General features: G+C 39.6%; 1 protein-coding gene across 2 annotated transcripts in view; it reads left to right on the forward strand.

Moving 5' to 3' along the window:
* The window catches only part of LOC308097550 (growth factor receptor-bound protein 2-like), a 35,457-nt gene extending 22,951 nt beyond the window's left edge, over nt 1-12,506 (forward strand). Inside the window, exons 4-5 of one of the 2 annotated variants that reach the window (XM_080445385.1) lie at nt 6,461-6,668; nt 9,320-12,506. In XM_080445385.1, coding sequence (XP_080301511.1) covers nt 6,461-6,668; nt 9,320-9,502 — 391 coding nt within the window. In that variant the 3' untranslated portion in view covers nt 9,503-12,506. The remainder of the gene's footprint in view (nt 1-6,460; nt 6,669-9,319) is intronic. The other variant, XM_080445386.1, reaches the window with a different exon arrangement.
* Nucleotides 12,507-13,126: the final 620 nt, after the last annotated feature.

The raw sequence follows: 13,126 nt of genomic DNA on the forward strand, positions 1-13,126 counted from the left end.
CTGTGTACACACACACACTCTCACACACACACACACACACGTTTGTTTTGTTATACTTGCAACGACATCAACATATTAGGATGGCGATTTTATGAATGCCATTCTTTTTACTATAACCCATTCAATCCGGGAACACATCTCTGTCTTATTACTTTCTTTGGCTATTCAAAAATAGCAGATATAGAAGCTCCGAGCTAGCCATGCTATGAGCTTGTAGATCTGCAAAAAAAGAAATATATCGTGAACATTTTAGCAAATCTTTGAATATACATTTTGTAAAGCGAACATTTGTAACTCTACTTTTTGCTCCTGGGGGTCCCTGGAACTAAATATTTTACAAATTTTCACTTTAAAAGATATATATTCAAAGATTTGCACAAATCTTCACGATTTTTCATTTCATTGAATGGGTTAAGCAGCCTAAAGCTGCAAAATAGCAGATCTACAAGCTCACAACGTGTCGCACAATCTTTCGGTGCACGACACCAGCGCGAAATATAATAGTATAATCAAGCATAATTCTAACTCTGAACCCCTAAACCTACCCTCCAAATGTCTAACCCTAAGATCCTAACCCCAACCTGAATCCTTTCCTCATTCTAAGCCAAATACCTCACAATGTCTATTTCTCAAATTCCACTATACAAGTACTGTATAGTAATATACACACACGCACATGCACACATGCCCCCACACACACACACACACACACACACACACACACACACACACACACGCACACGCACACACAGTATACACACACACACACACACACACACACACACACACACACACACACACACACACACACACACACACACACACACACACACACACACACACACACACAGTATACACAGTATACACATTACACACATGCACTTGGTTTCTCTCAAATTTTCCTCTTTTCTTTTTCCTTTTAATATCTAAAGTTTCTCTCTCTCTCTTATGTCAGCCAACACATACTGTTCTGACATGCTAAGACAGTTAATGTTTAGTTGATAGCTGCCATAAATCAAGAAAAGACCGCTGTGGGTTCTCTGGTATAAACGGCATTCAACAGACCTGTTCCCTCTGTGCAGATTCTTATCTGTTAAATAGCCTGCATGGTCCTTGGTTTGCCTGCCTTGGCCCAATACAGGGACTTATCTCTGTTTGAAAACACATCAGTCCAAGCCTGATAACAGCATCATGTATCACAACAAACATTTATTTATCCTGTGGCTGCCCCCGCTTTGGTGACAGGAGATTCCTGAGGCAGGGTCTCAGACGCCAACGGTCTCAGCCTTTCCCTCCCAATCGTAGTAACAATTGGCGACGCCCCCTTATGTGATGCACACGGAACTGCCTGTTAAGCCATTAAGATCGGGAACACGTCTGTGTAACCACTTAAACCATTATTTTATACTTGGCTATTCAAAAATAGCAGATCTACAAGCTCATATAGCGCGGCTTATGAGCTGCTGTTTTTGAAAATTTGTGCAAATCTTTGAATGTATAATTTTTTAAGCGAACATTTGTAAAATATGTTGTTCCGGGGACCCCTAGAAGTAAAGATTTGAGTTACAAATGTCCACTTAGAAATGGAAATATATTCCAAGATTTGCAAAAATGTTCACGATTTTTCGAAAATAGCAGATCTGCAAGCTCATAGCGCTGCACTCGGTGCCGCACTATGAGCTTGCAGATCTGCTATTTTTGAATAGCCAAAGAAATCTAAAGTGACACAGACGCGTTCCCGGATTGAATGGGTTAAACATTAGTCTTTCAATCGCAGCACCTCGGGATCGAATCCCTCTCATAGCACTCTTTATTTATCATCCAATACGTGACGCAAATTATTTCATCAGGATTAAGTTTAGGTTTAGGCATATTTTTTGTCGCCCCCAGCGAGGCGGACCACTCAGCCCACTTGGTGAGAACAGACTACTACAGTAGTAGTTGGGCAAAAAACAGTTACAACGACGGAGGCACGCCGTCTCTAGTGGACTTGAGCAACGAAGAGGCACTGGCGAGCGAGTCGCCGTGCCAAACGTTGCGAAGTTGGGATCAGGTGGGAAAAGCCTGGTCACGTCTCAAACAACCGATTAGCCATATTATGTTTAGCTTAAAGCTGAAAAATTGTAGATCTACAAGCTCACAGCGTGTCGTGCTGCGACACGTTGTGAGCTCGTAGAGCTGCTATCTTTTGGGTGCACAACACCAGTGCGAAACTAAGCGTAATCTAATCAAGCATAGTTCTAACTCTAACCCCTAAAACCTAACCTCTAAAAGTCTTTATGTCTGAATGTTCACCTATTATTAGCTCTGGTCCATAACGCTAGGAGTTCTCCTTAACGCTATGCAACTCTTTGGGCATTTTTTCTATTCCGCCGGTAGCGCAGTCTCTCGACTTTAGTAAAAAACAAAGAGCACAATTTCGCTACTCGCCAAACCAAAGACGGTTTTAAGGTGTTGGAAACCTTCTCTCCTCGGTGGGAAGACTATCATCAGCCCCCCACCTTCCATCTAAAATCCACTTTTTGGACAGAAAATGTAATATTAAACCGGATGGAAAAATTGTTTAGTTACTCCAGTGCGCCACCTACAGATCTGGTCAATGGAATTTTTCTATTGACAAGATATATTCTATTCAACACCTTAAAACCGTCTTTGTTTTGGTGAGCAGCCTGTGAGCAGATAGTTAGGAACCAAATAGTCTCGCGTGGCCAGACTGTTGCCTCCCACAATTTTCAAATGCTTCCGGTCATTCGGAGATTGATGTGGAATAGTTGTCTGGCTACGCGAGACTAGGAACCAAATGGACCTTTTTAGGGGGTTCCAAGGGGCCTCAGTTAAATGATTGATAGTTAGGAACCAAATGGACCATTACCAGTCTGTAACTCTGATAGTGTACAAATGGCCAAATGCATACTGAACTGGGGGTCCTTCTGAATTAAAACGTTTTAGAACTACCGGTTTAAATGCTACTACCGGTTTAAATGCTTAAATGCTGCAAGACAACATGCAGGTCCACAGTGAACTTGTGACCTGTATTCTGACTGGAAATGCTTGAAAACCCACAATCTGTGTCAGCATGACTGGGGAATAATTTAATGGACCTTCCATTTAAAAAATGATTTAGGTGTAATTTTGTAAAGCCCTTAAATGATTGATGCTACACTACAGCTTTCTACTCTTGAGGTAAACTGGCATACTCTGCCAATAACTACACAGCACAGTTTCTTTCTGAGTGAGTGGGTTCCACACAGTGGTGGAAAAAGTGCTCACATTTTTTACTTAAGTAAAAGTATCAATACTGTAATATAGAAATACTAAATATACTTGAGTAAAAGCATCAAAATCTACTTAAAGTACAAAAAGTAAAAGTACTCATTATGCAGAATGTCCCATTACCCAGGTTTCAAATGTATTAAAATCTTTTGAAAATAGCCGATCTACAAGCTCAAAATGCGTCGCATCGCATCAAATAGCCGAAATGTATTAGGGCTTAAGTGGTTAATGTATATTTTGTAATAATAATCAAGATCCACAAATTAACTAGTAACTAAAGTTATCAAATAATTGTAGTGGAGTAAAAGCACAATATTTGTCCCTGAGGTGCAGTGGAGTAGAAGTAAAAGTATTGGAAATTGGAAATACTCAAGTAAAGTACAAATACCTCAAAATTGTTCTTAAGTACATTACTTGAGTAAATGTACTTAGTTACTTTCCACCACTGGTTCCACACACAGGCGCTAAGGAAATATCCTGTCAGTGCAGACGTTCTGCACTCTTCAGTACCGTGAGTGACTGAGGCTAAACGCTCTCTGTTGGTATGTGTCAGCAATATTCCGCTGACAACGTGCAAGTTTGACTGATGACAGACCTCACTGGCAAACAAATATCACATCCCTCTTCCCCTTTATTTGGAAAATCACGCTGACAGGATGGGACTGATAATAAAATGGCAAAATAAAATGCAGTAAAAGGCGATGTTCTCATGGGTTGTCCCTTCTCATCCCTTTCATTTTTTGTAAAGAAAACGCCAGCTGTACCGATCAGTGTTGATTTTGACAGCAAATTTAGATTTTGTTTTAGTCATCTGAAATGTTTTAGTTTTTGTCTAGTTTTAGTCGACTAAATATCATAAGATAGTCGACTAAATCTACAGTTGATTTAGTCGACTAAAATGCATTTTGGCGGGCCTTGATACAATTGGTTGCATGCTGAAAATAGCCGATGTACAAGCTCACAACAGCTTGTAGCTATTTTCAGAGCGCAACACCTGAGCTCAACCAAACATGAAATTGTCTTTTAGTTCTACCGGATCTCTTCTCCACTCGTCATTTTAGTCTAGTTTTGACGAAACTAGTCAATATATTTAGTCTTAAGTTTTAGTCATCGTAGCTTAGTTTTTATTTCGTTTTCGTCAGTCCAAAAAAGGTAGTTGACGATATTTTTCGTCATAATTTTAGTTGACGAAATCAACACCAGTACCGATTCCACTGCTGTGTGAAACTTCTGAACCTTCTGATCAGCCATGCTGCCGATAAACATTCACTTCGTTACCACTCTCAAAACTAGAGGCCTTAAATATGAAACAAACTTCACTTCTTGTACCCCACTGGGAGTAACTAGAGTTCTCAATTAAGGCCCGGCCCTACTGGGCCGGCCCGAACAATTACCATACTTTTAGGCCCGAGCAACCAAAAAACCCTAAAAGGTGTCATTATGTGCATAATGTCCTCAAAGTCACACATCCAACAAGCTTTGAACTGATCAGATTGGACCTTCTGTTCCAGAGATAATTGCCAAAACATATTCAAAACGGCCACATTTTTCTTTAATAACACAGGCTAGGAAGGTTGGACAGCGACAAACTAGATACCTGAGTAAAGTTCACTTTGAGCTGCATCCAATACATCCACTGCCATTTCCGTCGTCCTTACCGTTAGGTCGCTTGGGGCAGTTGAAATTGATTTTTTGGGGGTAATAGATTTCTTTTTTTTTTCTTCACGGAATGCGAGGCTCGGCCCGGCCCGACTAATTAGCATAGATTTTGGGTCCGGCCCGGCCGGTAACTGATAAAACGATTAATATTTGTCCAGGCCTCCATAGATCTACCAATGTTCAACATCAATGTTTGTACTGCATCAGTTTGTTGAATGACAGATAGAACATCCTGCGGTAACACTTCTGTTTTCCCCCCCAGTGAATCTCCTCGTGGTTACGAGTTCTGTCTAAACCAGTGCTTCCCAAAGTGGCATCCCTGAGGGGGTTCACAACACGCATATTTTCAGATGGTGGCAGCATTCTTTTCATGCTGACTAGTTTATTTTTTTCTTTATTTTTCTTCTTTTGTTCTTTTCTTTATTGCACTGCTTGTTCTTATTGAACTTTTAATGTATGCTATGTAATGACCTCTTCCTTTTAAGGAAAGGATTTCAAATAAGCCTGCTGGCTTCTTCCTTTTCTTGCACAATAACTCTTGTTTTCTTTTGAAATGTATTGTTTCTATATTTATATTACAATGTGCTAAGAAACTAAACCAGGGGTCCTCAACAGGGGGTCCTCAGAGTTACTACAGGCGGTCCGCCAAATCTATTTGAGATAGATCATTTTCTCTCTTTTAGTTTTTTTTTACACTAACCACTTGAACCCCAGCATCCCTATTCTGCGGGGAACATTCAACAAAAATAGCTGATCTACAAGCTGACAACGTGTCGCGCTGCGAAGCGTTGTCAGCTTGTAGATGTGCTATTTTTTGGTGAAGAAATTTGGTGTAGAGGCAAAAAACAACAACACAAAGTACAGAGCCAAATGTCAAGTTTACTAAGTATTGAGAGTTTATAAGTGGTTAAATGTCTAGAAAATACACATCAACATGAATCCAAAATATAAGTCTCAAGCTATGAAAAAGTTGAAATCTGCAACACAATTTTATACAATGGGGGGGGGGGGGTCCCTGCTTCATACCTCTCTCGGAAAAACGTTGAAGACCCCTGAACTAACCCATTAAGACCTGAAGCCGATTCTACATGTCTCCTAAATCCCAACAGTTTTCTGAAAAAACGTACGTTTCTATAGCAGTGGTTCTCAAACTTTTTCATGTCAAGGACCCCCAAAATGATATGTATTTGGCCGCGGACCCCCATCTCAAAATATGTTGTTCCAGGGGGTCCCAGAAGCAAAGATTTGAGTCAAAAATGTTCGTTTTAAAAACATATATATTCAAAGATTTGCACACATTTTCACGATTTTTCAAAAATAGCAGATCTACAAGCTCGTAGCGCGGCACTCGGTGCCGCGCTATGAGCTTGTAGATCTGCTATTTTTGAATAGCCAAAGTGTAAAATAATGCTTTTTTTTTGCTCAAATCTAAAAAGTGACACAGATGCGTTCCAGGTCTTAATGGGCTAAACTGAACTAAAATCATCAGGCTTTGAGAGGCTCATTCACAATGTTTCATTCATTCCAGGTTCGGCAACGACGTCCAGCACTTCAAGGTGCTGCGCGACGGCTCCGGGAAGTACTTCCTGTGGGTGGTGAAGTTCAACTCCCTGAACGAGCTGGTGGAGTACCACCGTACCTCCTCGGTGTCCCGCAGCCAGACCATCCTGCTACGAGACATGGAGGAGGTCCAGCTGCAGCAGGTCCGAAGCAACACAGACACAGTGGTGGAAGAAGTACTCGCATTTTGTACTTTAAAGTATAAAAGTACCGATACCGCGATGTTAGAAATACTCTGTTACAAATTCAAATTCCCGGGTATTCAAAAATGCACTCGAGTACAAAGTACAAACGTATATTCGCATTAAAATATACTCAAGTACTGAGAGTAAAAAGTACTCATTATGCAAAATGTCCCATTTCACAAGTTTCCAAATGTATAAAAATGCTTTGAGAATAGCAGATCTACAAGCTCACAACGCGGCTATTTTCAAATAGCCTAAGTATACATGGGGCTGAAGTGGTTGGTGTATGTTTTGTAATGATAATCAACATCTACAAAGTAACTAAGTTTTCAAATAAGTGTATAACTGACACAAAATCAGCACAAAATCTGGAAGATCAGACTGATCCAGGAATGTTGCAAAAAAAGATATCAGGGTAATTCAGATCCACTTTAATAGTTTAAAAAGGAGCCCCAGAATCTGGATTTTCATTCTTTGAAAAGGCCTCTATGTTGCCATCTGTTGGACAAATGATGTTACATCAAATCAGGGCTTAGCCGCCTGCCCACAGCAAGTAAACCTTTTGGTGGGACATTTGGAATGCTTTAACAGCGTGTCTGACCAGATAGGTCAAAAAGTAATCAAAGTAATGTTTTCTGTATTTCTTTCAGCATCCCCACGTTAGTTACAACACAATTTGTTTATACATAGAGCTTTTCACCTTTCTTAATCCATTAAGGCCTGAGGTTCCGATTCTGCAAAAAAAAAAAAATTGAAAAAACTTAGGTTGCTATGTCAGTGGTTCTCAAACTTTTTAATGTCAAGGACCCCAAAATTATATGTATTTGGCCGCGGACCCCCATCTCAAAATATGTTGTTCCAGGGACCCCCAGAAGCAAAGATTTGAGTTAAAAATGTTCGCTTTAAAACAATATATATTCAAAGATTTGCACACATTTTCACGATTTTTCAAAAATAGCAGATCTACAAGCTTGTTGCGCGGCACTCTGTGCCGCGCTATGAGCTTGTAGATCTGCTATTTTTGAATAGCCAAAGTGTAAAATAATGCTTTTTAGCTCAAATCTAAAAAATGACACGTCTGATGCGTCTCAGGTCTTAATGGGTTAATCCACCCTGAATCCTCCCCTTAGTTTCTCTTTAAAAGTTTAAACCTCCATATCCTGATCGTAATCATTGCTATAAAGTGTTTTTTTCCATAACCGGGGCCTCCATGTCTCTCCGGGCTCTTTAGTGAACAGAAAATGCATAACATTTAAAGTGTAATTGTAGAAAAAGCAGATGATTGAAAATGTAATTGTAGTAACGACACATTCTATTTCATTAAAATTTCCATTACGGTTGTAAAAATTGTGATTACACCACATAGCATGCTAGGACCTTCATTAGGTCCTGCAAGGACCTTCATCAGGATATGTACTACTGTATATGTACATATATCTGTAACTCTCTCTGAGCGTATACAAATGGAATTCCATTTGTATACGCTCAGAGTTATGGGGGTTTATTGAAATTAAAAGCTTTGAGAACCACTGCTATATGGTGCATGTATTGAGTATTAAAGGACGACTTCACCGATTTTCAACCTATCTTCATATAATTGGTCCTCACTAATACTCATGATAAAATGGTACCATTTTTTTCTACTCGGTCTGTGTCTCATAGGAGGGCTGTGGACAGTCCAGAAACCCGTCTACCAGTGACATCATCGTTAGGCATGATTTTTTTTTCCAACAAGATTTCACATTTTTTATTTAGATTTTTATTAACACGAGAACAATGGCTTCTTTTATTGCATTGCAACTTTCCAGGAGTAGAAAGCCTGCAGTTTCTATTAGCTTGGATTCCCCATTGATGATGTCACTGGTAGACGGGACTCTGAACTGTCCACAGCCCTCCTCTGAGACACAGACCGAGTAGAAAGAAATTGTACCATTTTATCATGAGTATTAGTGAGGACCAATTTTATGAAGATAGGTTGAAAATCGGCGAAGTCGTCCTTTAAGCTCAAATGATGAAGAAGACGGTGTGCGCAAGTTATTTTTTTGTTTGGATCAAGGTCTTCTCCTATAGTCAGTTATGCAAAAGCTTTACTGTTGACAATCAATATATTCGCGACAATTTCAGAGCTATAAAATGTTGCACCTGATCTGTATTGTTTTTTACCTCTAAATTTAAACCCCACTTAAAGGTATAGTTCACCCAAAAAAATACTTTTCCCCTATCGATTAGTTACCCCATGGAGACTTGAATTCATGGATATTTTTTGGTTTGTTTTTGTCACATTCCTAAGCCAATAATTTGATGACCAGCGGACCCGGTAGGCAGCGGTTCCGGTAGGAGATACAAAGGAGACTCTTTGCATCTCCTACCGAAACAGCTGCTGGTCATCAAATTATTGGCTTAGGAATGTGACAAAAACTAAAAGATATCCATTAATTCAAGTTCCATGGGGTGAAAATCGATAGAAAAAAAGGCATTTTGGGGGTGAACTATCCCTTTTAATGTGAAAGAAAAAATCTATAATACATTGTGCAAAACCTTTCTGCTAATTCTCTCTCTCTCTGCAGTAGTTGTGAAATCCTACTACAGTACATGTATTTCATTTTGTCTTAACGTGTATTTTCTCTTGTGTTTTCCCTCAGCATTTGTATGTCCAGGCGTTGTTTGACTTTGAGCCTCAGGAGGAGGGCGAGCTGGGCTTCAGACGTGGAGAGATCATCCACGTTCTGGACAACTCCCATGCCAACTGGTGGAAAGGTATGTGCCACGGCCAGATGGGAACCTTTCCCCGCAATTACGTCACGCCAGTCAACCATCACATGTAACCACGCTCATCCTAATAACACAGAGGAACTTGATCGAGAGGACACAGGGAAAAATGCACCTTCATGCTTCTAGCCATCACAACATCCACTGTAACAAATGGCACGTGGTGAGAATCTCGCTTTGAGGAAACAGGGGCAGAGCTCTGATTTATTCCTTTCGCCCCGAAATGAAGAGAGGGATGAAGAATGGTGATTGTGCGGATAAAGGAAGGAGACAAAGAGTCGAGCAGAGAATTTTTGGCAAACTGTGATTCTTCAACACTGAGACATTGTTCGGCTGCCCGTACAGCGGGACACCACGTGATGCTCAGGAGCAAAAGATTCAGAGAGCAGAGCCCTCTGCATGGATTACGCTTTAATTATTAGTTAGTGAGTGACTTACAGTAGAGGGGTGCATACGTCTGAGGACATAAAGAGCTGTTTAATGGCTGTATTGACTCTGCAATGTTGATTTGCACCTGTAACCTTTAGCTTGCCAGCTAGTTTCTCTAACCACTAGCGTGCTCTGCCTCTTGCCACCCTTAAATCCTACTGTAGAATACATTGGGGAAGGAAATTCTTCATTCTTTCAAATGATGCACTATGTCCCAACTTCCCCCCTCGTATTCTCTTGTTGTGTCTTTCATCGTGAATTAGTTACCCGTTTGTTGAAGGCGCCTGTGGAAAAGTGGATTCATGAAAAGGTATTGGTTGCAGAAACCAAAGACTGGTGTTTTAATGTCAGCCCTGTTTTAGATGTCGGCAAGATTTATTTTCTCTTTTTTTTTTAATTGCCTGAATTCTGTGTAATGTACAGTATTGTATCTATTTGATTGATGGACTATTTGCTGTTTTGGTTGTTGCCATTTTATTCTGAACGCAACTATTAGTCTGTCTTTACCAAGTTCATTGGTGTCTTGGGATGCCGAGCAAATATTAATTCAGGAAGAAAACAAATCAATAATTTTAGCATGCCATATATTAGTATCTGTGTGGACCAGCAGTACCAACATAAATACAACTTATTCATATCTTCAAGCAGCTTACCATGTGAAATTGCATTTGTTACATACCACCATGCATTACCGAAATATGTTTGTATAATTTATCCAAATGGGCATGTGAAAGTCTCATGGTATACATTTTTGTCATTGTTTACATTTCTTTGGTATCCCACTCTTGATTACCTGATAAAATAGTTATTAGTGTGGTTATGACGTAAAGACTTTAATTTTAAAATGTCATATTTATTAAAGCACACTGAGAACACGAATGTAGCCATCTTGGTCTATAGGTTATTAGCATCAGGGAGTATATGACTGGATTAATTCAAATGACAACAATTTCTTGTAAAACAAAAATACAAATATTGAGTTTATTGGAGGTGAATTGAGGACATTCTAACATTTCGATCAGTAGTGCCTTCTCTATTGCATGTCATTTCTGCTTCTTTTGTCCGACCTTTTTATTAAACGGGTCAGGGGCGGCAATACTGACCTGTAACCTCATACAACGCAGGACGCAAAACAAGTGTTATTCCGTAAATGCATTTCGCCCATCAAGACCTGAGGCCGATTCTACAGATGCCTTCTAAATCAGTAGTTCTCACGCTTTCAAAGATTTTTTTTCCAAAATGTTCAAAAAGAGCAGATGTTCAAGCTCGCCGCGCGGCACGAAGTGACGCGCTGTGAGCTTGTATATCTGCTATTTTTGAATAGCCCAACGCTAAGATCTAAAATGACCGGTTTTAATGGGTTAAAAATGCTTTACGAGTTTGAAACTCAACGGTATCTATTTTTGGTCTTGCTTTGAAAATAATCAAGATGTGTGGCGTTTGTTGTGTCTGTCCAACTCTGTTGCAATGTACAGTGGACTGAATTTTTAACTGGACAAGTGGACGATAATCAGAAGGGCTTCTTTTTAACTCTTGTGTACTTATTGTTAAATGCAATTTGTTGTTAAAACAGGAGATGGTTTAGTTCAAATGTAACGAGATGGATATCGGGGACGGTAAATTGTTTTTACCACACACATTTCATGACCACCCCCCCTAAAGTATTATGGAGAAGTCACAGGGGATATACTGTGTGATTTGGTGCAATGTAGATCACTGTTTCCCAAACAGCGGGTCGGGACCCATGTTTGGGTCGCAGACCAATTTTTATGGGTCGCGAGTAAATGTCCCCCTTTTTCTGTCGTTTCCTACATTTAAAAAAGCTATATTATTAATTCAAAAGATTAAAAAAGTTTAAACAATGAAGTCACAACTTTTCATCAATTCAAAACAATTCCAACATTTTTCAAAAGTATTTGATAAATAAAATCAAAAAATCAAATCATTTCAATTAATAATGAAAATAAGTAGGGAGAATTGCAGATATGTGAGCTTGTAGATCTGCTGTTTTCATTATTTTGGTCCCGGGCAAACGTCTAATTTCTCTTTTGGGTTTGGGAACCACTGATGTACGTACTGTAGAGGCAGGCTAGAAATTCATGTTTGGTGGGTGAAAAGAGGTGGGATCAAAAGGCGATACAAGGATTCACTGTTTTGCATTGCATGATCCCCTTTACCGCTATACTGAATTATGTTGGCCATTTTCTGATGACGCTATGTTGGACTTCACCCTTTTCCCCCATGTCCCTGTGTGATACAAGGACATGTTGTGATATAAGGACGTGCTTTTTAGTGAAAGTGGAATCAATCCACACAATACTTAAAAATTCCACAAGGGTTCTGTTCGTTTCATTTCCTCCTGCAGCTTAGGTGTATTTTCATTCATTTAAATAATTTCATAATTTCACAGCCCCTCAGTAACAAACCTGTGATTATTTACAATGCTGGAGATTTATTAAAAAAAGAAAGGAAAAAAAGATTGTGTTTGCGTGTGTCTATGCATTCATCCGTGTGTGTGTGTGTGTGTGTGGATGCAAAAACATTTCTCCGTCAAGTGTTGAACTCTGGATGTGATTATGTATCATCTTTGGAAGAAGACGTATTAATAAAAGACTCCACTCCTCTGTTGTATGTGTGACTGCTGCCTTTATTATTTCTTTAGGAGATCTAAACAGCAGATAGTTTTTATATATTTTCCCCTGAAGATCAGTACAATAGATTTGTAGCCATACTGACACCCATAGTATGTTATTTTCAGATGAGAATTTGTGTAGTGAACTCATAGACAGTAAAAACAAAAAGGAGGGAAAAAAGTGGATAAGGAAAACTGCAATTCCAACAGAAGTACACTTGGTTCGGGTGTATTCTGTTGGAATTACAGTTTTCTTGTTAAGGGCGTGCCCCCACCAAGAGTTGGCTGGCCGCTGATTGCAGAATCTGCCAATGCATTGTCAATGCAAATGCGTGGATTCCTGGTCTTGCGGATTTTTTCCAAGAATCCACGCATTTGCATTGACAATGCATTGGCAGATTCTGCAATCAGCGGCCAGCCAACTCTTGGTGGGGGCGCGCCCTAACACCATATTAAATAATCTTAAGATATCACAACAACAAAAAAAATTGAAAATTTCTGTTACGTAGCTACAGTGTACTTTATGCAAATTGAAATAGGTAAACCTATTACAAACATTTTAGATTTTTTCTTGTGCAAATTTTGATAAGCCAAATAGGCTTGTTCTGGAATTTGCCGT

Source organism: Gymnoscopelus braueri (genome assembly GCF_963280865.1).
Source record: "Gymnoscopelus braueri genome assembly, chromosome: 2".
Taxonomy (NCBI): Eukaryota; Metazoa; Chordata; class Actinopteri; order Myctophiformes; family Myctophidae; genus Gymnoscopelus; species Gymnoscopelus braueri.